The following is a 25,494-nucleotide window of genomic DNA, read 5'->3' as shown; positions in this document are numbered from 1 at the left end:
TAATAACTGTAACATTTTCAGCAGTAGAGTGTTAAATACACTAGTGATTTCTCTCATTTTGATTGTCAAAATTGATTTTAATGCAGTAAATACTTTATAAAAAGTGTGTGATGACATCAAAATCTGTTTGAAGAAGCACATTTTAATGTAGTTTTTTCTCTGTTATTTGAAGATTTATTTCTCAATTATAGACTTTATGCTTTATAGACAGATATTTTACATGCATGTAGTTTAAACATATTTAATCATTTGATGGTTACTTACTTATTAGCATTTGGTGGGAAGACCAAAAATCCTTTAAGAGTTGTGCTTGTTGCCACACATGCTGATATCGTCAATTTACCACGAGCATTTGGAGGAGAGTTTGGATATGATAAGGAAATTGCATTATTGAAAGAAGTAAGAAGCAGGTAATCTGTCATTTATGTATTATTGTTCACTCAAAAACAGGATGAATAATACCCAATTAGTGTGTTTAAAGTCTGAGTATGTATTAATGTCAGATGCACTTTTATAAAACAGACCTAAACTTGCACTTTGAATTTGAAAAAATGTTAAGCAGTGTGACAGATAGGGGGGCGCTATCGTCCCCTTGAACCCTCGGACCAGACGCCAAAAACCAGATTAAAGTCAAAATAAATTTATTTTTACAATAAAGTGCACAAAGCACCTTCACCTCCACTATTCCTTCAATAAACAATTTACAATAACAATAATAAATCCTCCACTCCCAGACACGTTGTCACCCTTCCTCTCAACTCGGCTAAACTTGCTGGGGTTTCACAGAGTAGTTTTAAAATCCTTGACCCGGAAGTGCTTCTGCCCCTCAGTCCATGTGCCTTCCTAGCACTTCCGGGTCAGATCAAAACTCTTCTTTCTCTTCAGGCCTGAAGTACGTCCTTCAGTCCCTGTTACTAGGAAGTACTTCCAAGCTATACAGAAAATATACGTGCCTGAGCCTCCCTGCAGTGGCCCCCAGGGTATCCAGCAGGGCTGTGAAGTTAAACTCCATTGTCCATGATGCCCTGCTGGAATTCGGGGCACCTCCATATTGCAGGGAGGGCTCTATCTGACGGCTTTGGGGTATTGGCCTTGATGAACTGCCGGCCATATACCACAGCAGATAAATGGATGGCAAACAGGTTTTTGGTTTTGGAGTATTTTCAAATTTCAAACCAGAGCACAAGATTCCCAATTGAATGTACAGTAGTTAGTATTTTTAGAGTTTATATAGTATGGCTTGGTGGCCAGGGTCAGGGTTTAAATCATTTGCCCCAGACACTATTTGTGGAGGTCTTTATGTTAATACATTTAATGGCTAAAAATTAGAAATAGAGCTCCCTAAAGTGAAAAAGATATTTTTTTCATGCATATATAAAACAATTATCTGAATAAGTATGTTTATGGAGAGAAGGAACACTGTGTTGTCTGTTCAGACTTAAAATATTATTTTCATTAAGTGTGTATTTTTTTCTCCTGTTGGTGCCACTGTTTTTAAACAGTTTTGTTAATAGTTAATGTTCTATAAATGTAAACACACACAGCAGCTAAAGAAGTTTTTGTTTATAATACTTTCATTTTTATTTTGATAAGTTACATGTTAATAAAAATTAAAGCTATCATAAAGAATTTTACAAGGCTAATCTTTTTGTAGGTTTGGAAATGATCTTCTCATATCTGAACGACTATTTGTTCTCGATGCTGGAGCTTCTGGATCCAAGGATATGAAACTACTAAGAAATCATTTGCTGGAATTGAGAAATGTTGTGATATCTGTAAGTAACTTCTGAACACAAGGCAATTTTTATACTACATTCATTTTATTAACTTTACAGTTCTACAGATATATAGTTTTGTTTTTATCTTTTTATTTAAAAGATATTTTAACCTGAGATAATCATTGGATACAATCTGATGCACTTTTATGCTGTTGCCAAGTCCTGTGCCTATTTTACCTATTGATCAGTCTCATTTTTTTCAGCAAATAGTGAATCTAATTGCAAAGCCATGGTTGTGGTGACACATTGTAAATATATAATTGAGAAGTTTTTTTTTTAAATAACTGTTACTTCATACATGCAACCCTACTTTATCCATTCTCACACAAGTCTTTTCTTATCCTTTTTTGCATGTGTTTCAAATTTGGCCTTGGGTTGTGGTCATGGTCTCCCATTTTAAATAACATCATCAGTAGTCTCCAGTTGCCTGCCTCTCTAATATGAATCCAGCAATGTAGTACCTTGTAGTGCTCATCCTCCACTAACAATGAATTTCAGTCTAAGACCAAATATTCAGACTGCTCAATCAAAGGACTCTACTAGATTTACTTCTTTCTAAACTTGACATTACACACAACTGATGCAGTTGATCACTAAATGAAAAACTATTCATACAATGACTAATCACCATAGCTATTCTTTTAGAGTTTATTAATATGACCAGTCTTTTTTTTTTTTAATAGTGTATTCCAGTAGTTACACTTGGTAATTTTTGTTTGAAAACAGATGTGTCTTCTATAAGTATGGCTCAACATTATGTTATACAAAGCTAAAAGAAGGGTGAATGCTTACCATATGAAACAGAATTATTTGACCATTTGGCTAAATTTTCTTAAATTTCCATTTGGGGACTGTACAGTACAGGTGTGCAGGTTTTTGAACGTGGGGCACATTCATTTAAACCTCTTGAAATCTGCTATCTCCAGAGTAAAGTTGAGGTGTATGTTCTGTATTACATGGGAAAGGAAGCCTATTAAAATGCTTTGATTAATATAGATGTGGCATTTCAAAATCACTGCTTCAAATTCTGTGTGCTAGGTGACTGCAAGATTTAACAGTCAAAGTGCTCATGAAATGGCTAGTTGATGACACGTACTGGATGTACTTTTTAATTAGTGGACCTCAGGTTAGCAGTAAGATAAAGTATCAGGTTTGACAAAAGCTTTTATAAGTCTTGTTTTATTATAGATAAATGAAGTGAACCTAATGTTTATGTTTTATTCTCATTGTCATCTTGCCTTTTTAATATATTAATTAGGGGGCTCTGCCCCCTGCTTGCTTCACTCGCCCACCCCCGGGTTTGGTTTACCGGATATACAATTTAAAGAGATTGTTATGGAAATTGTTACATATGCATTATTTTCACTTTTAATTTAAACTTTAGTAAAAACGATATTTGGATTTAACTTTTCTTTAGAGTCACATTGAATTTTGATTCCATGTTTGTACTTACATCATGACAACACCACGTATAACTGCCTGTGAGTAAATATCGTTTCTTTCTCTCTAATAAATAAAGCTACTTTTTCGAATGTTCGCCTATGTTCTTTCTTCTTCGCTTTGTCGTTGACGTGTCTTCTAGAACATATGAAATTATTGTCCTAATAAAATTTAAAAGAGCTAAGAGCGCAGGAACTGTGTCTGACAAAAGCATTCACACGACTGAGGCTAGATGATCTTGGTCTTGTTTGAAAATAATTGTAAGTAGGGTGTGACTTGAAAGAATCCATCCGTTATCCAACCTGCTATATCCTAGCTACAGGGTCACGGGGGTCTGCTGGAGCCAATCTCAGCCAACACAGGGCGCCAGCAAACCACAGGACACACACACCCACACAACATACACACACTAGGGACAATTTAGGATCGCCAATGCATCTGACTTGCATGTCTTTGGACTGTGGGAGGAAACCGGAGCACCCAGAGGAAACCCACGCAGACACAGGGAGAACATGCAAACTCCACAGAGGGAGGACCTGGGACACGAACCCAGGTCTCCTAACTGCGAGGCAGTTGTGCTACCCACTGGGCCACCGTGCCACCCGACTTGAAAGGATCTCGTGTTAAAAGTCTCCATCTCACAGGACTTCATACCGTGCCAACGTTTTTGGAATCTTTTAATTCTCACTGGCAACACGAATAAGACAATCAACAAGTCTCCGACTTAAAGTTTAAATCTGAACAATATGTTTGATCTCTTTTCGCTGTTCCTTTATTTCACCAAGTAATAATTTACATTTGTTTGCGCTAATGCAATCATTCCTATTCTTTTTCTGAGACTTTCGAATTTTCGTACTTCCATTACCTCTAACCTGCTCTGCATGTGTACTGCGCCAACATTTTTGAATTCTTAATGTCGTTCTTTGTTGTCTACTCTTTGTACTTTATTTCTGGCCCCGGGCCTGGTTAAATCTCTTTCTCGCGGGACATATAAGTGTCTGTCCGAGAAAATCATGCCTCGTCTCCTTCAAAGATTTTTTTTTATAATAGAGAGATATATAAAGATGCACAACACACTTGCATAAAGAGTTATGTATTATGTCAAGATAGCTCTTTCCCTTGTATGAAGTATATGATCTTTGTTCATTAACAGCATAGCTTATTAATTATTTTGAAAAACTTTCTCTGTTGCTTATATGCATTTGAACTCCACCTTATATATTTTCTTGACCTTTGTGACAAATTTCCCCACAAAAACAATTTGCTGAATAAAAAAGGGAGCCTCATGCCTACAAGTCAGCTGATTTTTATAACTTATATACACCTATCAGCCACAACATTAAAACCACTGAAAGGTGAAATGAGGAACATTGATTATTTTGTTACAGTGACACCTGTCAAGAGGTGGAGTATATTAGGTATTAACTGAACAGTCAGTTCTAGAAGGTGATGTGTTGGAAGCAGGAAAAATGGGCAAGTATAAGGATCTGAGCAACTTTGACAAGGTCCAACTTGTTTCGAACTAGACCCAAGGGTCAAACCATCTCCAAAATGCCAGGGGCCTCATGTATAAATGGTGCGTACGCACAAAAATGTTGCGTAAGAACTTTTCCACATTCAAATCGTGATGTATAAAACCTACACTTGGCGTAAAGCCACGCACTTTTCCACGGTACCTCATGCCTTGTCGTATGCAAGTTCTCCGCTCGGTTTTGCAGACTGGCGGCACCCAGCGTCAAAGCAATGGTACTGTTCCTGTGTGGTTACTCATTATTTTCCTGACGCGACTTTATAAATACACTGAAACTAACCGCATATTGTTTATTAGTGTAACGCATCTGATAATTAACTTGTAACAATATAATGGTCCAGGGAACAGCCATAGTATTCCAAATACCATAACTGCTTTAGTGTTGTTACTCTCACTTCTCCTTCTTCTTCTTCTTTCAGCTCCTCCCGTTAGGAGTTGCCACAGCGAATCATCTTTTTCCATATTACTCTTACTGCACCACTCGGAGTATTTATATCACTGTATCTGAGTGTGAATCACAGCAGCAGCTGATCGGAAAGAGAATTATCGGTATACAGTTTCATGGACACGCTGTCTCAGCCACTGCAAAACGTTTTAAAGCCTTTCCTGTACAGACTTCGCAGTTTCATCCCAAGAACTTTAAATGCACTCAATCAATTGCACCTTGTAGAACTGTTTGTACTTATAAGTACAATCACCCCACTGTAAACTTGCACTATAGTTATAATATCGCACAACTTGAGCCACTTTATAAAGCGCGTATTTACATATGATGACGATATCATTTTTAAGGTGAAGTGCAGCAAAATATGTTTATTAAATTATACAGATAAAACTTTAACTTCATTTAAATAATCTATATTCTTCACTGGGAGTGTCGTTAAGAATAGAATAATTAAACATGTACTACGAAGATATTTCAATGTTCCTAAAACGTTTTGAAGAATCGGCGCTAAGCTTACACATGGCTTAACTTCTATTTATAGCTGATTGTGTGGCGATCGGTTACTTGGGGAAAGAAAAGCACTAACTGCAGTGACGGCTACGCCAATATATATTGAATATAAAACAGAAAGAGAAAATAACAACACAGCTAAAAACGCAGCGACAAATTTCGGCAAAAGTTAAATGCTTGTGTCATGAGCACGAGGCGGCTGTGCAGTGTCTGCAACGGACGTGGCCATCCACCGTGCATAAGCTACCTTACTGACATTGGTGGGCGAAGGAGCCACCGATTCTTCCTCTGCCCAGTGCCACCACAAGCCTAGAGCCGCCCCTGAGTACTGCTGCAATAAATTATTTCATCGTGAAACACATGTTTAATAACGTGCTTTAACTCCTATCATCATGAAAATGATATCACGTATACATCTCAGTATTTTAGTTATTCAGAGAACTGTAATATCACGAATGTAATGGATTCTGTGTCCAGTTGGAGGAAGAGAGACGGTTTAAGAAGCAAGTAGTGATTCACACACATAGGCACATAGAAGATCAAATACAAAACAAAGCATTTAACGTGCTACTTTAATTATGATGCGATTTGAGAAACTGGTTAAACGATTTTAAGATGAAGTTTATGATGTTCTACTTTAATGACAAAATAAACTACGTGATTAAAGTGGAAATGTCGAGATTGAAGTTGACATTTCGTGCTTTTTCCCCACTGTGTGCCTTTTTTTCTCTGTACCCTAATAAGCTTTCATATGACACTCAGACAGTGGGCTACAACTCGGCTTGTCACGGCGACTTTGATATGTGACTTATTTTTTATTTCCAGCCCTGTGCGATTTTGTGAACGTGAGTTTTCAAGTTTCTCCAACACGCTATGTCACTCGATCAACTTCCTTTTGTTGATTATACCACGGTTTATTTGAACAAATAGTATGTTTTTCCTTTGCCTCCACTTGGTATTCGCTGAAATTCTTATATTTTCCCCCGTGCTTTTCCCATTGTCTTTTCACAGAAGGCTGAGCTTAAGGGCGATTTATATTGATTTGCATATTCAAAGAGGCGTAATTCTGGGAGGAGTTGGGGCATTACATAAAGCGCGTGCACGAGCGTTACTTTTCACGCTGATCGGGATTTATGTAGCAGAAAAACGTGAAAGTTGGAGTACGCACAGATTCCTGCATCTGGATTTTTCTGTGCGTAAGCACATTTCGGCAACCAGCGAACCAGCAACAGGGTCATTGGCACCCAAAGCTCACTGAACCACATGAAGATCAAAGTCTAGCCCATCTACTTCTGTCCCACAGAAGATCTACTGTAGCATAGATTGCTGAAAAATGTAATGCTTGCCAAGACAGGAAGGTGTAAGAACATACAATGTAACGCAGCTTGTGGCATGTGAGGCTACTTAACTGCAGACTGGTCACTGTCCTCCTGACTCCTGTCCACCACTGAAACTGCCTACAATAACCACATGAACATCAGAACTGATAAATCATGTTTTCTTTTAGATCATGTGGGTGGCTGGGTGTGTGTGCATCACTTACCTGGGGAAGAGATGGCAGCAGCATGCACTATGGGAAGATGGCAAACCAGCAGAAGCAGTGTGGTATGCCTGGCAATGTTCTGTTTGGGAAACCTGTGGTCCTGGCTTTTATGTGGATGTTACTTTGACATGTAAAACCTACCTAAATATTGTTGCAGACCACATATACCCTTTCATGACAAAGGTATTCCCGGATGGCTGTGCCCTCTTTCAGTAGGATAATGCACACAACCACACTGACAAAATTGTTCAGAAATAGTTTGAGGAAGATGACAAAGAGATTGAGATGTTAAATTGGCCTCCAAATTCTCCAGATCTCAATACAATCACGCATCTGTGGTATGTGCAAGAAAAATAAGTCTAATCCATGGAGGCCCCACCTCACATGCCTTGATTGATCAGAGCTTTTTTGGTGGCATGAAGGGGATCTACACAGTATAAGCAGGTGGTTTTAATATTGTGGCTGATCAGTGTGTGTATATTTTATATGAAGGATAAGAGGTTAGTTTAAAAAAATATATATATATTTGATGAAATAAGACTTAACTTTAAGGACTTTGATGCAAAGAATAGAATATCAGTATTAAAAAGTGCCTGCACAGTAAAGACCTTGATTTTAACTTGGACCTGTCCTTGGTCATATTCTCATATTAACGTGTGTTTGAACAGCAGTAGAACGTGAAACTAAGGCATATAAACAAAATCACTAGCTTGTTTCTCTTCTTTAGCTTGAGATTGCAATGCAATCTGTTGCATGGATGAATTGATCAATTATGTTTATTTCACAGTTGTTAATCCTGCAAATTGTGTGTCACCTTCCTATAAAAAATAAAAGAATTCACATCTCGTGCAAATATAATAGAAATCAAGGAAAAATGAAGAAACCGGAGAAAAAAAAATACATTCAAGCACTTGTTGACTAATGTGGAAAAACACATTATGATAAAAAAGCATACAATTCATGCTTAAATTTAATTTTACCAAAAAATATTGTGAGGATATTTGACATACCAGAAAATAATGTGATGACTCCAGCCATTTATTTTTAAAATAAAGAGCTTGACGTACAGCAGGCAGGGCACTTGTACCAAATGAAATAATTATTTCATTTTAATATGTAGTTTTAACAGCCTGCATTTAAGTTTGGCTTTGGTAGGCATATCATAAAGACTCATATCATATAATAATGTCAGGTACAACTGTGGAGCTTGTTTTAAAAGTAAGTTTGAATATTCATCCTGAAATGCGACAGACTGCTGTGTATCACTGTGGCAAGTCACCATGAACTATTATTAAAGTCAAAGGAAAATTGTACTTTTGAACAAAATTGCAGTATTTTGGGGCTAAAAGCTGTGAGCAAAGGTCTTATGGGAATAAATACAGTATTTAGATACTGCCACAATCCACAGTGTGGTCTTATTTCTTAGCTGCAGCTGTCAAAGCAGAATGGTCAGTTTCTACCATTTCATAACACTCCAATAAATGCAGTGTTACTTTTTTACAGTATAGTTTTATTTAGATTAGAGTAAGTGCAATGATAATAATTTTATCAACATTTTTAAATGACAGCTTATACATTATTAAAATAATTTTAAAAAAAAGTAAGCATTATTTTAGTTAATATAAGTTATTGTATACTGTAGCTGCATAGAGGTGACCACTATAAACAAAAATATGTTTCCTGTGAGAAAATATCAATTTCTTTGTTACATTTAATCAGAATTTTTTAATTACTCAGAATAATCAATAAGTAAGTCCTGGATGGTATAGTGCTGCATTGTTTAGCACTACTGTCTGCAAATTGTCTTCTTGTACACGAGTGCCTTTTATAGGTACTCAAGTTTCCTTAAATATCCCAAAGGTGTAATGGTAAGTTTGCATATACATTAAAAATTGGAACTTTAGGTATTTAAGGAGGGCATGTGTAAAAGTTCAGGTTTGTTAATTTCTTGGTAATATGCTGTGGGTAACAAGGTATAGGAATCTATAAGGTTTTGTTGATAGGTAGTATCTGTGAGGGAGTGGTGCGTGCAGGCCTTGGAGGGACTACAGTGGCAGCTACATACTGTATTGAATCTGTATTGTTTAATATTTTGAAAGGAAGTGCACAAATTCTAATGCTAGTACCTTTTCTCTCTTAGCTCTATTAAACAGTCATCTTTCTCTAATATATAAAGCAGAGTCGATGTGTTTATGTACTGTATGTGTGTTTGTCCGCCATACAAATCTGCACCGGCCGTCCGATCAGCACCAAACTGGGGATGGGGCTCCTTTGTGTCCAGGAAGAGGTCATGGGGTATGTTTGGTTGGGAAAAATGTTCGTGGTGAAGGGCAGGGCACCTTTTCACTGACACAATGTTCAGCACACATCCCCGTACTTATCATCGACAAAATGGCCGCACATTGAAACAGACGTTCACGGCGGCGCCATCTAGCGGCACCTTTGGTCTCTGTGCGTCGCTCCTTACCCATGTTTCTTTAAATTGTCAAGAGATGGCGAAAGTGTCCAAGTATGCGAAGGCTGACTGCTTTGATCGGGTGAAGGGGAACTGCCGTATGCATGTAAAACGTGAACAACCCAGTGCGCATGACCGGCTAACACACCCACGTTTCCGTGGGTCACACCCCCACACCCACTGATAGTGCTGTATTTCATTCGCCAACGTCCGTTGTATGGCAGCACGTTTGAACAGAGACTCGCCTTAAAAAGACAGCATCCTTCCCCCTCCGTTTTCCCCACACACACCACGGTTGTATGTCACTTCTCTCTGTAGTTATCATCGCCATCGTCCGTTAGATGGCAGCACGGTTCAACACAGACGCTCCTTAGAAACAGACCACCCCTCCCCACCATTTTTCCCAGTACAGTTTCACTGCTACTCTTTCACACTGGCTTTCCGTATTTGTGGTGCTATTTCCTCGCTTTCCCACTCACAGTGCGATTTCAGTGTTGCTCTTTCTGACTGACTGGTTCTGTTTGTTTGCTTTCCAACGTATTGTAAATAAGGTAAATTCATCTCACTGTGGTGCTTATTCCGTTCGTAATACCATGTAACACATTATAATTGTCCTGCTTTTCGCTAATATAACCATGCCACCGAAAAAAAGAGATAGAATTGGAAGGTCCACTTCAGATGCCACAAGAAAGTCTATTTCAAGGGCGTCTGAAATACCACAGCAGACAGAATCCAGAGTGGACGAACTTACAATAAAGTGTGAATCAGAAAACTGTTTGTTCTATTTCTGCATTCTGTTTCTTTCATTTGGGAAATTCAACGGTTATACATTCCCGGGCAACACCGGGTACTCCTGCTAGTCTTTATATATAATACGCTACCATGGCTGTTCGTTTGTCTGTCCAGGATTTTAAATCTTTTTTGAATTGAAGCGCCACCTTTCCTCCTCAGGCATTAGTCAATCAATGGTGTAATCATATCCCTATTCGTGCACCAAGTTAAGAGCATCAGGATTATGTTAACAGGAAAGGCTGGATATCTATTGTTCTGCAGGCAGTCATTGATGACAGATGAATGATCAGGGACATTTGTGTTGGGTCACCTGGTAGAGCTCATGATGCTGCTATATTTGCACAGGTATTTGAAAATCTAATTGGTGCTTTACATCATGTCATGTGACCTAAATGCAAAAAAAGTGTTTCCATTGAAGTTTTACAAATTATTGCTGTCTTGAGTTGCCTGAAAAACATGTGGATTGTGTGATACAAAGGATATTAGACCCACCACCATGGTTTTTGTCCACATAATTTGCCATTGAACATTATTAGCCACTATATCATATACGCTTTTCTATACATTCTGCAATAAAAAACAAGATTAAACTTTTTCTTAGCCATCACTACAAACTATATTCATACAACATATACAAATATATATATGTTGTTTGGGTTGAGTATTTCCTTAATGTCCACAATGCGTCCAGACTAGATGCATTTCAAGGCATTTTTTAAAAATCTGTAGCAACCAATTAGCTGACATCTTCAGTTACATATTTAATATTTTGCTGATATCCGGGGATTGCAGACTATCTGAACAACTACAAACTGGGGGCACTCAAATTGAGATAAAATGCTTTGAGAGACTAGTGCAAGAACACATTAAACAGAATATTCTAGATAGTCATAATCACCTCCAGTTTGCATATTGTCATAACCAGTCCTCAGAGAATGACATATACTTTGCACTTTATCGTATCTTGGCATATTTGGATAATAAAAATCTACTGTGCCAGAATTTTATTTATAGACTCAACATTTAACACTGTTGTACTAGCAAAGTGGATCACAAAACACCTCAATTTAGGACTTAGTAACACTCTGGATTTGGACTTCCCAACCAACAGACCTCGGCATGTGTAGATTGGCAGCATCCTCAATGCAAACCCTTAACACAAGCACTCTGCAGGGTGGTGTAAAGAGCTCCCTTCTGTATTCCCTGTTCACCTCTGACTGTGTGGCCAGAAAATGCTCCAATGCCAGAATTACATTTTATTTATGATACCAGGAAAATAATCACACTGATGTCAACAAAACCAAGGAAAGCATAAGTAAATACACACTCCTGTCTACATCAGAGGGAATACATTTGAAAGGGTAAGGAGCTTTAAATTTCTTGGAGTGACTACCACTGACCTATTAAACTGGGTGCAGTACATTTCAATTCTTGTCAAAAAGGTTCACTAGCATCTCTACTTCCTGAGATATCTGAGGACAGCTCATATTTGTCCATCTGTTCTCATGGACTTCTACAGGTGGATAGTAAGAGCCATCTTCACTGGCAGCATCGCCTTTTAGTATGTCACCTGCTTAGCTCAGTAAGGTTGAACACTACAGAAGATGGTGATGGTGGCAGAGAATATTACCAATGCCAATCTGCCTTCTATTGAGGACATATACTATACATCACTCACTGTCTTAAGAAAGCAAACAGTATAATTAAAGACTTGTGTTTTCCTTTGTAGCCACTTTTCTTACTCCTACCTTCTGGCAAATGATACCTGACTGTTGGCACTAGCACCAGTAGATTTGTAGACAGTTTCTGCCAGAAATTTGTAAGGCTGCTGACCAGTCAATCATAAGAACAAAACATTTCAAACAGTGTATATACTGTATGTGTGTACTATATGTACATATTCAAAAGTTCGCAGTCACAGAGAAATTCATTTTTTAATAAAAATGTATCAAAATACCATTCAATTGATTTAGATTAATAGTCAAGACACTTGTAACATTACTGCTTAAAATGTCTAATTTATTATTAACATATGATGGCAAAGCCCCTTTTTCAGCAGCTGTTATTCCACTGTACTTATGGTAAACTGTTAGCTTTTCCATAATTAATCAGTTTCAATGTTACAAATTCATTATTAAGGAATCTTTTGTAACTTTGTTAGCACAGCTGAAACCTGTTATTCTATTCAGTAAAGCAAGTAAACTGTCTTTCCTTGAGTTACAAGTTACTGGCATTCAAAATATTCAAATCTTGGTTTGAATTGGTCAAAATGAAACCACTTTCTCAGGAAACTCAATTGTTTTGTTAAATGAAGGTTATTTCATGTGGCAGATTGTCAAAAAACTGATCCTTTCTTACAAAGGTGTTCATTACTTTCTTGAAAGAAGAGGGCAATCTTTCTCTCAGTGTGTCCTGTAATCAGTCCTTTTTTAAGTGTGTCAGATATCTCAGTATTGACAGCTCAGCTCCTCATGCAACTCTTGGGCAAATTGTGAGCACTTGAACAATCTGCAGCTCAGACGTCCACTATCCTTTCTTCCTCCTAAACTGACCGCTCCAGCTTGATTACTGGCACTATATGGTAGAAAGCTACTGCTCTGATGTTAAAAGCAGCTATTGGGAGATGCATATTTGTTTCAGAGATGAAACAGAATTCATTCTTGTGAACAAAAATTGAAAACATACAATCCTGAGCACGGAAATTTGTTTTTGTAAACCAGAGGGCTAAACGCTAATTGTTGTTGGCAAAGAATTGTAAGGAGCTGTTCACCAAGATAGCATTATACAACCAGAGGCAAAATAGTAGACAAAAGCAGAGTCAAAATGAAATGGCAAGAGTCAAAACCAAAATGTTGAAAAAGCTACTTTCTGATAGTACTTGTTCGCTGTATTAATCCGTATTTCGAACAAAGGAGCTAGTGCTGTTTCACTGTTATTATCAGCTAGTATCAGGATGGTGAGCCATAGAAACCAAGAAAGATCCCCTAGAATGTCTGCCATTAGGAAATAAAATGAAACATTGTCATACAAGAAGATAAAATTCAGACTCGTCTGAAAGTGAAGCTTGGAACTTAGCTTTCAAAATATTACATTTTTATAACCTAAAAAGTTATTCAGAGCACAAAAAGTAGTCAAAATGGGTTTCCCAATTTTCAACACTGACATTGCAAAATCAGGAAACAAAATATCTTCTGAATAAGATTTCTTTGGCCATCTTTTAAAGAAAATTAAGGGAGATTCAACTTTGCCACAGTCTTTGGTGCCATCTAGTGTAGAAGCTAAATAATACATTCTAAGTGACATTTCTCGACATTTAGTCTACTACCCTTTTTGTCCACGTAAGGATAAATTGGCAGACCTCTGAATGTTTTATCAGTAGTGATATAGAAGGGTGCTATGATTTGGTGTCCATGTAGCATTTTTTATGTCATAGCACTTCCCCCCACAGAGATACCTTCAGTCTTAAAGGGCTGGTCCTTGGTTTGGATGTTTTATTGCTGATAAATAATGCACCCTATTGTTACAATCCTTTGCGGTTTTACTTTCACTAACAAAAATGTGATGACAAAAACAGTATGTTGTGAAGTTTTTAAAAATGTGAGTTGCTGCTGAAACAGAGAGATCAGGAGTGGTCAACTTTATAGTCAGAAAAAAAAATATATATATAGCAAAATACCCGCGCTTCGCAGTGGAGAAGTAGTGTGTTAAAGAAGTAATGAAAAAGAAAAGAAAACATTTTGAAAATAACGTAACATGACTGTCAATGTAATTGTTTCGTCACTGTTGTGAGTGATGAGTGTTGCTGTCATATATACAGTGGTGTGAAAAACTATTTGCCCCCTTCCTGATTTCTTATTCTTTTGCATGTTTGTCACACAAAATGTTTCTGATCATCAAACACATTTAACCATTAGTCAAATATAACACAATTAAACACAAAATGCAGTTTTTAAATGATGGTTTTATTATTTAGGGAGAAAAAAATCCAAACCTACATGGCCCTGTGTGAAAAAGTAATTGCCCCCTGAACCTAATAACTGGTTGGGCCACCCTTAGCAGCAATAACTGCAATCAAGCGTTGCGATAACTTGCAATGAGTCTTTTACAGCTCTGGAGGAATTTTGGCCCACTCGTCTTTGCAGAATTGTTGTAATTCAGCTTTGTTTGAGGGTTTTCTAGCATGAATCGCCTTTTTAAGGTCATGCCATAGCATCTCAATTGGATTCAGGTCAGGACTTTGACTAGGCCACTCCAAAGTCTTCATTTTGTTTTTCTTCAGCCATTCAGAGGTGGATTTGCTGGTGTGTTTTGGGTCATTGTCCTGTTGCAGCACCCAAGATCGCTTCAGCTTGAGTTGACGAACAGATGGCCGGACATTCCCCTTCAGGATTTTTGGTAGACAGTAGAATTCATGGTTCCATCTATCACAGCAAGCCTTCCAGGTCCTGAAGCAGCAAAACAACCCCAGACCATCACACTACCACCACCATATTTTACTGTTGGTATGATGTTCTTTTTCTGAAATGCTGTGTTCCTTTTACGCCAGATGTAACGGGACATTTGCCTTCCAAAAAGTTCAACTTTTGTTTCACAGTCCACAAGGTATTTTCCCAAAAGTCTTGGCAATCATTGAGATGTTTCTTAGCAAAATTGAGACGAGCCCTAATGTTCTTTTTGCTTAACAGTGGTTTGCGTCTTGGAAATCTGCCATGCAGGCCGTTTTGCCCAGTCTCTTTCTTATGGTGGAGTCGTGAACACTGACCTTAATTGAGGCAAGTGAGGCCTGCAGTTCTTTAGACGTTGTCCTGGGGTCTTTTGTGACCTCTCGGATGAGTTGTCTCTGCGCTCTTGGGGTAATTTTGGTCGGCCGGCCACTCCTGGGAAGGTTCACCACTGTTCCATGTTTTTGCCATTTGTGGATAATGGCTCTCACTGTGGTTCGCTGGAGTCCCAAAGCTTTAGAAATGGCTTTATAACCTTTACCAGACTGATAGATCTCAATTACTTCTGTTCTCATTTGTTCCTGAATTTCTTTGGATCTTGGCATGATGTCTAGCTTTTGAGGTGCTTTTGGTCTACTTCTCTGTGTCAGGCAGCTCCTATTTAAGTGATTTCTTGATTGAAACAGGTGTGGCAGTAATCAGGCCTGGGGGTGGCTACGGAAATTGAACTCAGGTGTGATACACCACAGTTAGGTTATTTTTTAACAAGGGGGCAATTACTTTTTCACACAGGGCCATGTAGGTTTGGATTTTTTTCCCTAAATAATAAAACCATCATTTAAAAACTGCATTTTGTGTTTACTTGTGTTATATTTGACTAATGGTTAAATGTGTTTGATGATCAGAAACATTTTGTGTGACAAACATGCAAAAGAATAAGAAATCAGGAAGGGGGCAAATAGTTTTTCACACCACTGTATAATATTCAGATCGAGTTGACGTGCACCGACGCATCAAGCCCTTGTGCTATTGTGGTTTCGCTTGCGTGCCTCAATAAGTCACCCTCCCTTCGCTCTTACTTTTTTACCATTCATCTAATGAATACACTGAGTATGGCTTTACCAAAACAATCATTGATGGCGAATGAAGTATTAATTATTCATAAAGCTTCAATTGGTGATCTGTCTTTCTGTGTTAACCGCATATATTTTTTCATACGTCTCAAACCAAGGGGATGCGAGGGTAAAATAAATCGGGAAGCGCGCGTACATACTCAGTGCACCCCCTCTCGGGAATCGAACCTCAGACGTTGGTGCTAGAGGTAGCCTCTACCATTGCGCCACGGCGTGTGGTTGTTTCTTACTGCATCAGTAAACAACTCCTCTTCCTCTTTATCTGAGACGTGACACACTGCATGCACAGGTTTTTTTTTTACACTTCCTTTAGCTTGACATTGACTTTTTCCACCCCACGGCTGTATTTAACGTTAGCTAAGACCCAGCACTTAAAAGTTTCTCTCGCAGTTTCGCTGAGTTTGTGCCAAACACCACCCTGACCATCTCATCTTCCTCTGCATAAGCACAGTCCTTCACCCGTGAATATTTTGCGGCAGTGTTTCTATTGGATTGCTGCTGACGGATGGCCTTATATGGGCAGGCACTAAATTACGTGGGAGGCGTAACTCCGCCTCCCACGGGCATCGAGCAGAAGTCTATTAAAGTATATAGCAGAATACTCGTGCTTCGCAGCGGAGAAGTAGTGTGTTAAAGAAGTTATGAAAAAGAAAAGGAAACATTTTTAAAATAAAGTAACATGATTGTTAATGTAATTTTTTTGTCATTAATATGAGTGTTGTTCTCATATATATATATATATATATATATATATATATATAGCAAAATACCCACGCTTGGCAGCGGAGAAGTAAAAAGAAAAGGAAACATTTTAATAATAACGTAACATGATGCTGCGGACTGATGAAACTAAAATTGAGTTATTTGGGCATAACAAGGGGCGTTATGCATGGAGGAAAAAGAACACAGCATTCCAAGAAAAACACCTGCTACCTAAAGTAAAATGTGGTGGTTCCATCATGCTGTGGGGCTGTGTGGCCAGTGCAGGGACTGGGAATCTTGTCAAAGTTGAGGGACACATGGATTCCACTCAGTATCAGCAGATTCTGGAGACCAATGTCCAGGAATCAGTGACAAAGCTGAAGCTGCGCCGGGGCTGGATCTTTCAACAAGACAACGACCCAAAACACAGCTCAAAATCCACTAAGGCATTCATGCAGAGGAACAAGTACAACGTTCTGGAATGGCCATCTCAGTCCCCAAACCTGAATATAATTGAAAATCTGTGGTGTGAGTTAAAGAGAGCTGTCCATGCTCGGAATCCATCAAACCTGAATGAACTAGAGATGTTTTGTAAAGAGGAATGGTCCAAAATACCTTCAACCACAATCCAGACTCTCATTGGAACCTACAGGAAGTGTTTAGAGGCTGTAATTTTTGCAAAAGGCGAATCTACTAAATATTGATTTAATTTCTTTTTTGTGGTGCCCAAATTTATGCACCTGCCTGATTTTGTTTGAACAATTATTGCACACTTTCTGTAAATCCAATAAACTTCATTTCACTTCTCAAATATCACTGTGTGTGTCTCCTATATCATATATATTTAACTGACATTTTTTATCGTAACAACCAACAATTTATACAGGAAAATAATGACTATTAACAAGGTTGCCCAAACTTTTGCATCCCACTGTATATATATGTGTGTGTACATTGGCACCCCATGGTATATGTGTGTGTGTGTATAACGGGCAAATACATTGATTTTATGAATATATAAAGTCAGCGCTGGAATATATAAAGTCAAAACTTGAATATATAAAGTCAGCGTCGGTATATATAAAGTCAGCTCTGAAATATATAAAGTCAAAACCTGAATATATAAAGTCAGCATCGGAATATATAAAGTCAAAACCTGAATATATAAAGTCAGCGTCGGAATTTATAAAGTCAAAACCTGAATATATAAAGTCAGCGTCGGAATTTATAAAGTCATTCCTGATTATATAAAGTCAACATCGGAGCATATAAACTCACTCCTGAATATATAAAGTGAAAGTCAAAATCTATTGATTGAAATGACTCTGAACTGAACTAAGTAAACAAAAACGTATTCGGAAAAATAAATTGAAAAAACACTGGTTAATGTTTTGAAAATGATGCATGTGCCCTGCCCAGGATTGGTTCCTGCCTTGTGCCCAGTGTTGGCTGGGATTGGCTCCAGCAGACCCCCGTGACCCTGTGGTCGGATTCAATGGGTTGGGAAATGGATGGATATTCCAGCGCTGAATTTGTATATTCCGACGCTGACTTTATATATTGAAGTTTTGACTTTATATATTGCAGCGCTTACTTTATATATACCGACGCTGACTTTATATAGTCAAGTTTTGACTTTATTTATTCCGACAGTGACTTTATATAATCAAGTTTTGACTATATATTCAGGAATGACTTTATATAGTTAAATTTAGTCATCATTGCATAACTTTTTCTTTACCATAGAAATTTAAAGACTAAATTCAACTTCCATTCCTAACAAACATATTTCTGGCGACTAAATAGAACCCACTTATATCCAAATTCGAGCTATTGAGCTGTCGCCTGCCTGCCTGAATAAGTCACCCTCGCTTCGCTCTTACTTTTTTACTGTTCATTTATTTAATCATGGCTAGTGGCGGAAAAATTATAAAATGGAAGGAGGATTACACTGAGTATGGCTTTACCAAAACAATTATTGATGGCAAATCGATTATTCATAAAGCTTCAATTGGTGATCTGTTTTTCTGTGTTAACCTCATATTTTTTCATACTTCTTCTCAAACCAAGGTGGTGCGAGGGTAAAATGAATCGGGAAGCGCTGATCAATGTAATTGGTGTACCAGGAAATCATGCATTGACAGAAGTTCCCCTTTGTTTGTAATGCAAAGTGTGATTAAATGCGTGATTTTTTTAACGCGTTATGGAGCACATGCATCGACGCTTCCCAGCTGTGCTTGTGCTAAGAAAAGGAAACATTTTAAAAATAACGTAACACGATTGTCAATGTAACCTTTTGTAAGTAGTGCCTGGAGGATTCAGTGTGGAGAAACTATAGAGACAGCATGTATTAACTTGTGGATTTTTCTGTGACTATTTGGTGGCAGCGTCACAAAGTCGTTTCCGTGACACTGCGTTAGCTGCAGAGCTCAGCTCAGAGCGAAATGAGGTGAATGGGAGGGGAGATGATGACGTGACTCCCCCACCTGCCTTAACTGTCAATCCCCCACAAACACAGTCTCTCGGAATTTGCATATGCACAGCCCTTCACCTGCAATTTTAACTTAGTTACAAAGTGATCAAAACTCTCGTTTATATCCTGCGTCCTCTCATTAAACTTTCTGCATTACCCGTGGGCATGACAAACGCCAGCGGCAGCCTGTCTATGAACTTAATTTAAACTTTAGGTTTACACCGTGCTTTGTTTCAAGTAGCAGCACTCATGAATATGGTTGTATATGTCACTCGCTCGCTTCTTATTGTTTCGCTGCCTTCTCAATTATATAATGCATGTTTTCTTCAGCGCTTTTTGGAGCTCTTCCTGGTTTTCTACGCACTGCGTTGACAGTCAGTTCACGTGATTACGTGGGAGGCGTGATGATGTCACACGAAACTCCGCCCCCCCCACGTCATTCCAGTTCAACTCCATTACAGTAAATGGAGAAAAATAGCTTCCAGTTGTGACCATTACGCATAGAATTTCAAAATGAAACCTGCCCATCTTTTGTAAGGAAGCTGTAAGGAATGAGCCTGCCAAATTTCAGCCTTCTACCTACATGGGAACTTGGAGAATTAGTGATGAGTCAGTGAGTGAGTGAGAGAGTGAGTGAGTGAGTGAGGGCTTTGCCTTTTATTAGTATAGATATATATAAACCCTCTTCGTTAACTATGACATCCACATTGGACTTGACCACTCCTCACTAAGGCACAGTAAATTCAATTTTCATTTTATTATACAGTATGTATTTTATTTATTGTTTTTATATAGGGCATTTATTAGTGTTATTTTTACCTCAAATGATGTGTATTTGCTGCTTACGTTTTTCAAAGTAGGGTCTGGGAATGGTTAATTCACCTTCCATTATTTCTAATGGAAAAAAACTGTTTCAAACTTTGATCAATTCACAGTTCAAACGGCCTCCTGAAATTAAATAAATTTGAAGTACAAGGCACCACTGTAACTAAATCCCAAATAAACTGATATTTAAAAAGTTTTAGATAAATTAATGTTTTTATTTTCCTCAGTTTATCTATTATTTAAAGCTGTTTTATGTATTTTTAAAGTTCTGGAAGGAGGAGAAAAGAATGTTCTTGAAGTTGGCACTTGAAAGAAAAACCTGCTGTGAAGTTGCTCCCACTTTAGTCTTTTTTTTTTCTTTCTTTCCCCTCCAGTCTTGTCCTCCAATGACTATTCTTTGTGAGAAAATTATTTCCACTCTGCCGTTCTGGAGAAAAATGAATGGACCAAATCAAGTAATGTCATGGCAGCAGTTTGTTTTTGATGTTCAGGAGCGAATTAACCCCTTAATCAGTGAAGATGACCTCCGAGAGATAGCCTTGCAGTTACACAGTATGGGAGAGGTGAGATGTACATGGTTTACAGGTTTGAGTTATCTGGTATCTGAAATTAGCTCCAGCCTACCTACTTAAGGCTACGGAGTGTGTCTGGCATCTCTTTTCTATCTGTTCTATTATACATTTCAATTATAAACGAGAATTTTTGCAGTATTCATCTAGTTTCTTTTCACTTAGTTAATCTTGATAACATATTGTGCTTTCATCCCCTGGTTTAGAAATGACCATTCAAGTGAAGTTTCATTTAAATTATAGCCTCATCTTTTCCTATTAATCTTTCTTACCATGATGAAAACTTTAACATGACCTGCTTCTTAGACTCACATGTTTAGATGCAGTTAAGATTATCTTGATTTGATCTGTGTTTCAGTTTATAAAACATAAGCAGTAACCTCACTAGTGATTGTGAGCAAATGTTAGGCAGTATTTACCTTGTGCATTCCATGAAGCCCAAAATTATATTTTTGGCATAAAACTAGAAATTTACCAGATTTTTGCAAATTAATTAAATAAATGTTAGTAAAAAGATATATATTTCAAGAAGAAGCGAGCAGAATAAACATTTTCCAAAATTATAATAATTTAAAAGATGCATTACATCCTCTGTGGTTTGTTTCATTCAATAAACAAAATGGATAATTAAAATTATAAAGCAAACAGAGGAAAACAAAATGCTGTTGTTTCCCTGGATCTGCTTACACAGGTCTTGGAAGTGGACTGCCTGCCTCTCTTAGTTCCTCATTTCTGAAACATCACCAAGTACCCTTTTTATTATCTTTGCTGTCTCTGTCAGAGCTCAAGATTCTGTAACTATTCTCAGTTAGTTAGACACTGCCCTGAATTCTCTCTTCAACTCTGGAATCATTTCTGGGGCTGGATGGTCTTACTTTTGCTGTAGAGACACCTGGGTAGAAATCATCAGCAGTGGTCCGCCAGTTCCTCCTCTCCTGAGCTTTTAGTTGATCTTAAATTACCTGGTCTTCAGGACAGTTCCTCATGTGCTTTCCTTAAAGAGACAGTATGCTTTAATTTCTTCCAGTAGGGTGGGGATGTGCTTTTGTTTATTGAGCTGGAGGTTTATAACTGGTCTCCTGCCAGTTCTCACTGTAAAAAGGAAAGGATCAGCTTGCTGTTCCCCCCCCGGGACCATGTGCAGCCTTCCATCAGCATTGCTGGTTGCCCTGTTAGGTCATCGTACACATGTGAAAGGCTTATTGCCCTATAGCTGTTCTCCTTCTCTCCATTCTGATATGTCCATGGACTCTCCACCTGCCAGTGTGATTCCTTGTGTTACTTTGTCTAATGTTTCGGTGAACTTGTCCCTGCCTTGTGCCATTATAGTAGTATTCTTGCTCCTGACATCTTATGTTCTAAAAGTCTGGCTGACCTTTAGGGGTTCAAGTGAAATTGGTGTTTAATTGTAGTTTCTTTGTAATACCCACAATTTTATTCAGATCTTTGTCTAGCCTGTGACCTCCTAACCCACATGCTTCACTATGTGCCCTGCTATACAACACAGCCATGGCACAAATGATTGTGATTGTGTCAATTTTGCTGGGTAGTATAATAATTTTATTTACAGTTGAAAACATAGCTATTGTGTAAAACAAGGAATGGGAACAGCCAGTGTAACAAATAGCACAAAATGACAGTATGTAAATATAAATTTCAACATTGTAGCCAATAAACTAAAAAAGTATAGTATACAAAAAAAATGGGCTGTACATCAGGACAGCCTTAATTAATGTAATAAATATCATCCGCAAGTCTATTCTACACTTACTGCAATGTAAATTTAGACTGTTGTGCTAAATATAATCAAATGTCCACATTGTTGTAAACAAATTCATTGTGAAGTGTCTATCTGTACCTGTTTACATTAGTATCTATGTGCTGAGGCTTTGTGGGTGACTTTGATTTGACTGTGGTGGTTTTTGAACTTGAGTACATGCATCTTTTCATACTGTGCATTTGTGTCTCAAAACAGATCAACATAATGCAAAGTGAAACTGTTCAGGATGTGGTGGTTCTTGATCCAAGATGGCTGTGCTCCATGGTGCTTGGAAAGATTCTTTCAGTTGAGAGCCCAAAAGCCATACATCATTACAGAGGCCGCTACAGAATAGAGGAAGTTCAAAATCTTGTGGTGGACAGTGATGTGGATGAACTGATTCAGATCTTAGATGCAATGGATATCTGTGCCAGAGATATAAGCAGTCCTACTATGGTGGATATTCCTGCTTTAATCAAAACCAATGGCCTGCACAGATCTTGGACTGAGGAGGATGACGAAGAGGATACCTTAATTTATGGAGGGATTAGAATAGTCCCTGTTGAGCACCTTACCCCCTTCCCTTGTGGCATTTTTCATAAACTTCAGGTGAATCTCTGTAGGTGGAGTCACCAACAGAAGCCAGAAGGAGATGAAATCAGACTGTGGACTAATGGATTAAAGCTGTCACATGGAGGAGCAGAAGTAATGGTATTGTTGGTCAACAATGGGCAAGGTATTGAGATTCAAGTTAGGGGAACAGAAACAGAAAAGATTAAGTGTTACATGCTCCTAGATTTAATTTGCAGCATTATTGACAATCTGTTGACAGCAACACTTCCAGGGCTTCTTACTGTCAAACACTACCTGAGTCCCCAGCAACTGAGAGAGCATCATGAGCCAGTAATGATTTACCAACCACGGGATTTCTTCAGGGCACAGGCCCAAAAGGAAACATTCCTTACCAACACAATGGGTGGCTACAAAGAAAGCTTTAGTAGTATTCTTTGCTTTGGGTGTGTGGAGGTATATTATCATGGAAGCCTTGGAATGGATATACATATATCAGACATTAGCCTTTTGGCTAGACGAAAACTTAGTCGCCTTTTGGACCCACAGGACGCAATGGGCAAAGACTGGTGCCTCTTGGCTATGAATTTAGGTCTGACTGATCTTGTTGCAAAGTACAGCACAAGCAATGGAACTCAGCGGGACAACAAGTTCCATCTCAGTCCTACAAGTATTCTGATTGAGGAATGGAGCTCTAGTCCTGACAGCACAGTCGGTGCTTTTATGGCAAAATTAAGAGAGCTGGGACGCAGGGACGCAGCAGACTTTCTCTTAAAATCATCGACTGTTTTCAAAGTCAGCCCTGAAGTGTATGGACAAGAATCGTACTCCTCAAACTGCAATGGTGGCACATCCTATAATTCCATTAGTTCAGTTGTGTCCCGATAATTTTTATGAACATTGATGAAAAGATGAAGTGCAATCTCAGTGGAATTCAATGATTTTAACTTGTCATTTTTTAACAGCAAATGTTAAACTTTTGTGGAGTTTTCAAGGGAATTAACTTATTTCATACGTATTGTGCCCTCCTATAACTTCAGTTTTTTTTTTTTTACTGTAATATTTATTTTCTGTTTCTCCTACATCCTGTTTTAATGAAGGAAATCTTACAGCAGTTCTCTTTATATACAGTACTTGAATGCAATGCTAAACAAACACTGCCAGTTTTGATACTTGTTCTTGTTTTCTCTGAGTGTGCTTTTTAAAACAAAAAAGGTCCAGGCACATGTTTGAACTGTTAGTAAATGGAGTATTAAATTCATGTTTGGTAATACGTGTTTAGTGAGAACTGCAAGTTACCAAAAGGAACAGAAACAAAAAAGGCAGAGCAGTTCTAATTGCTATACTGTATATGAGACACATGCGAGTGCCTTTTAACTGTGATGGTTTGCTGGGCCGGCCAACCATCTTTTAACATTAAAGTTCTCTCCTGTCCCATCCACAAATTCCTCTCACATTTTTAAACTATTAGGGTGTTCACGGAACGGCTTTCTGTGCTTTGCAGAAATTACAGTTGTTTTTAATTATTTTATCAGTTTCCTATTTTTGCTATTGTTTCTTGAAACAAATATTTAATACATTATACATTTTATGTAAAGTATACATATAAATCAAACCATTTTAAAAAAACTTTTATAAGTGTCAATATAAATTGTGATATTTTTCTTTTAAACTGTCTAAATTTGTTTTTTTTTTGGCCACAATTCCAAGGTACTCAAGGGAAGGGAAAAAGGGAAGAGTTTTATTTAAATATGTACAGTAATTACTTTGCACAGAACATCTTGTTTATTTATATATACTGTTCTTTAGGCATGTCATGGAATGCTTTGCCCTTAATACTTTCATAAAGTGTATAGAGTAGCACCCTTTTTTTGTAATAAATTGTTTACATGCTTTTTTGCTACCTTTTTTGTCTTAAATTACATTTCTTTGTAAGTGGAAGGAACAAACTGTCCAATGTGCCGTGGCATGTGAACAGTCACAGTGGTTCTTAGCTTATTGTTATTAAGGGTGGCGCAGGTGGTGTGAGTGAACTTTCACCATTTCTAGTATTGACGGTAGGGATAAAGTGAAACCAGTTTAGGTTTTCATATTGCTGAATGTGGGGTGATCAAGACAATCCACTGTTACAGTGCTGATAGACAAGTCTAATGATGATACCTTTTCTTTATATAGTCGTGTCTACTTCACTGTTGAGGTGGAGTGTGGCAAAGTTCTCCCAGGTTTTTAAAAACTTTTCAAGCACTATAATGGCCCTGAATGCAAGGAGCTGAAACAGATAAATGCAAGAAGTTAGCAGCCTTAAAAGGTGACACTCTTAGACACTATGGGCAGCAAACCAACCTGCATGGAAGAGCTCGGAAAAAATGAAGAAGAGCAGCATTTACTTGTGGAAAGGCTTGCTGTGCCCAGTAAGTTATAAAATGCAGTTGATTATGTTAGATGTTAAAACATCATGTAACGCATCTGTAGTACTAATTTACAGACCATCAGAGACATTTCATTGTTCATGACTAAATTTGGCAGC

General features: G+C 38.0%; 1 protein-coding gene across 1 annotated transcript in view; it reads left to right on the top strand.

Moving 5' to 3' along the window:
* Positions 1–24,570, top strand: part of dapk1 (death-associated protein kinase 1) — a 198,591-nt gene extending 174,021 nt beyond the window's left edge. The window contains exons 23-26 of the mRNA XM_039758599.1: positions 272–410; positions 1,655–1,775; positions 20,444–20,632; positions 22,614–24,570. Of these exons, the coding sequence (XP_039614533.1) occupies positions 272–410; positions 1,655–1,775; positions 20,444–20,632; positions 22,614–23,855 (1,691 nt within the window). The 3' untranslated portion in view covers positions 23,856–24,570. The remainder of the gene's footprint in view (positions 1–271; positions 411–1,654; positions 1,776–20,443; positions 20,633–22,613) is intronic.
* The last annotated feature ends 924 nt before the right edge of the window (positions 24,571–25,494 follow it).

The sequence above is a fragment of the Polypterus senegalus genome, chromosome 7 (genome assembly GCF_016835505.1).
Source record: "Polypterus senegalus isolate Bchr_013 chromosome 7, ASM1683550v1, whole genome shotgun sequence".
NCBI classification, from domain to species: domain Eukaryota; kingdom Metazoa; phylum Chordata; class Cladistia; order Polypteriformes; family Polypteridae; genus Polypterus; species Polypterus senegalus.
This window is presented reverse-complemented; position numbering and strand designations above follow the sequence as displayed.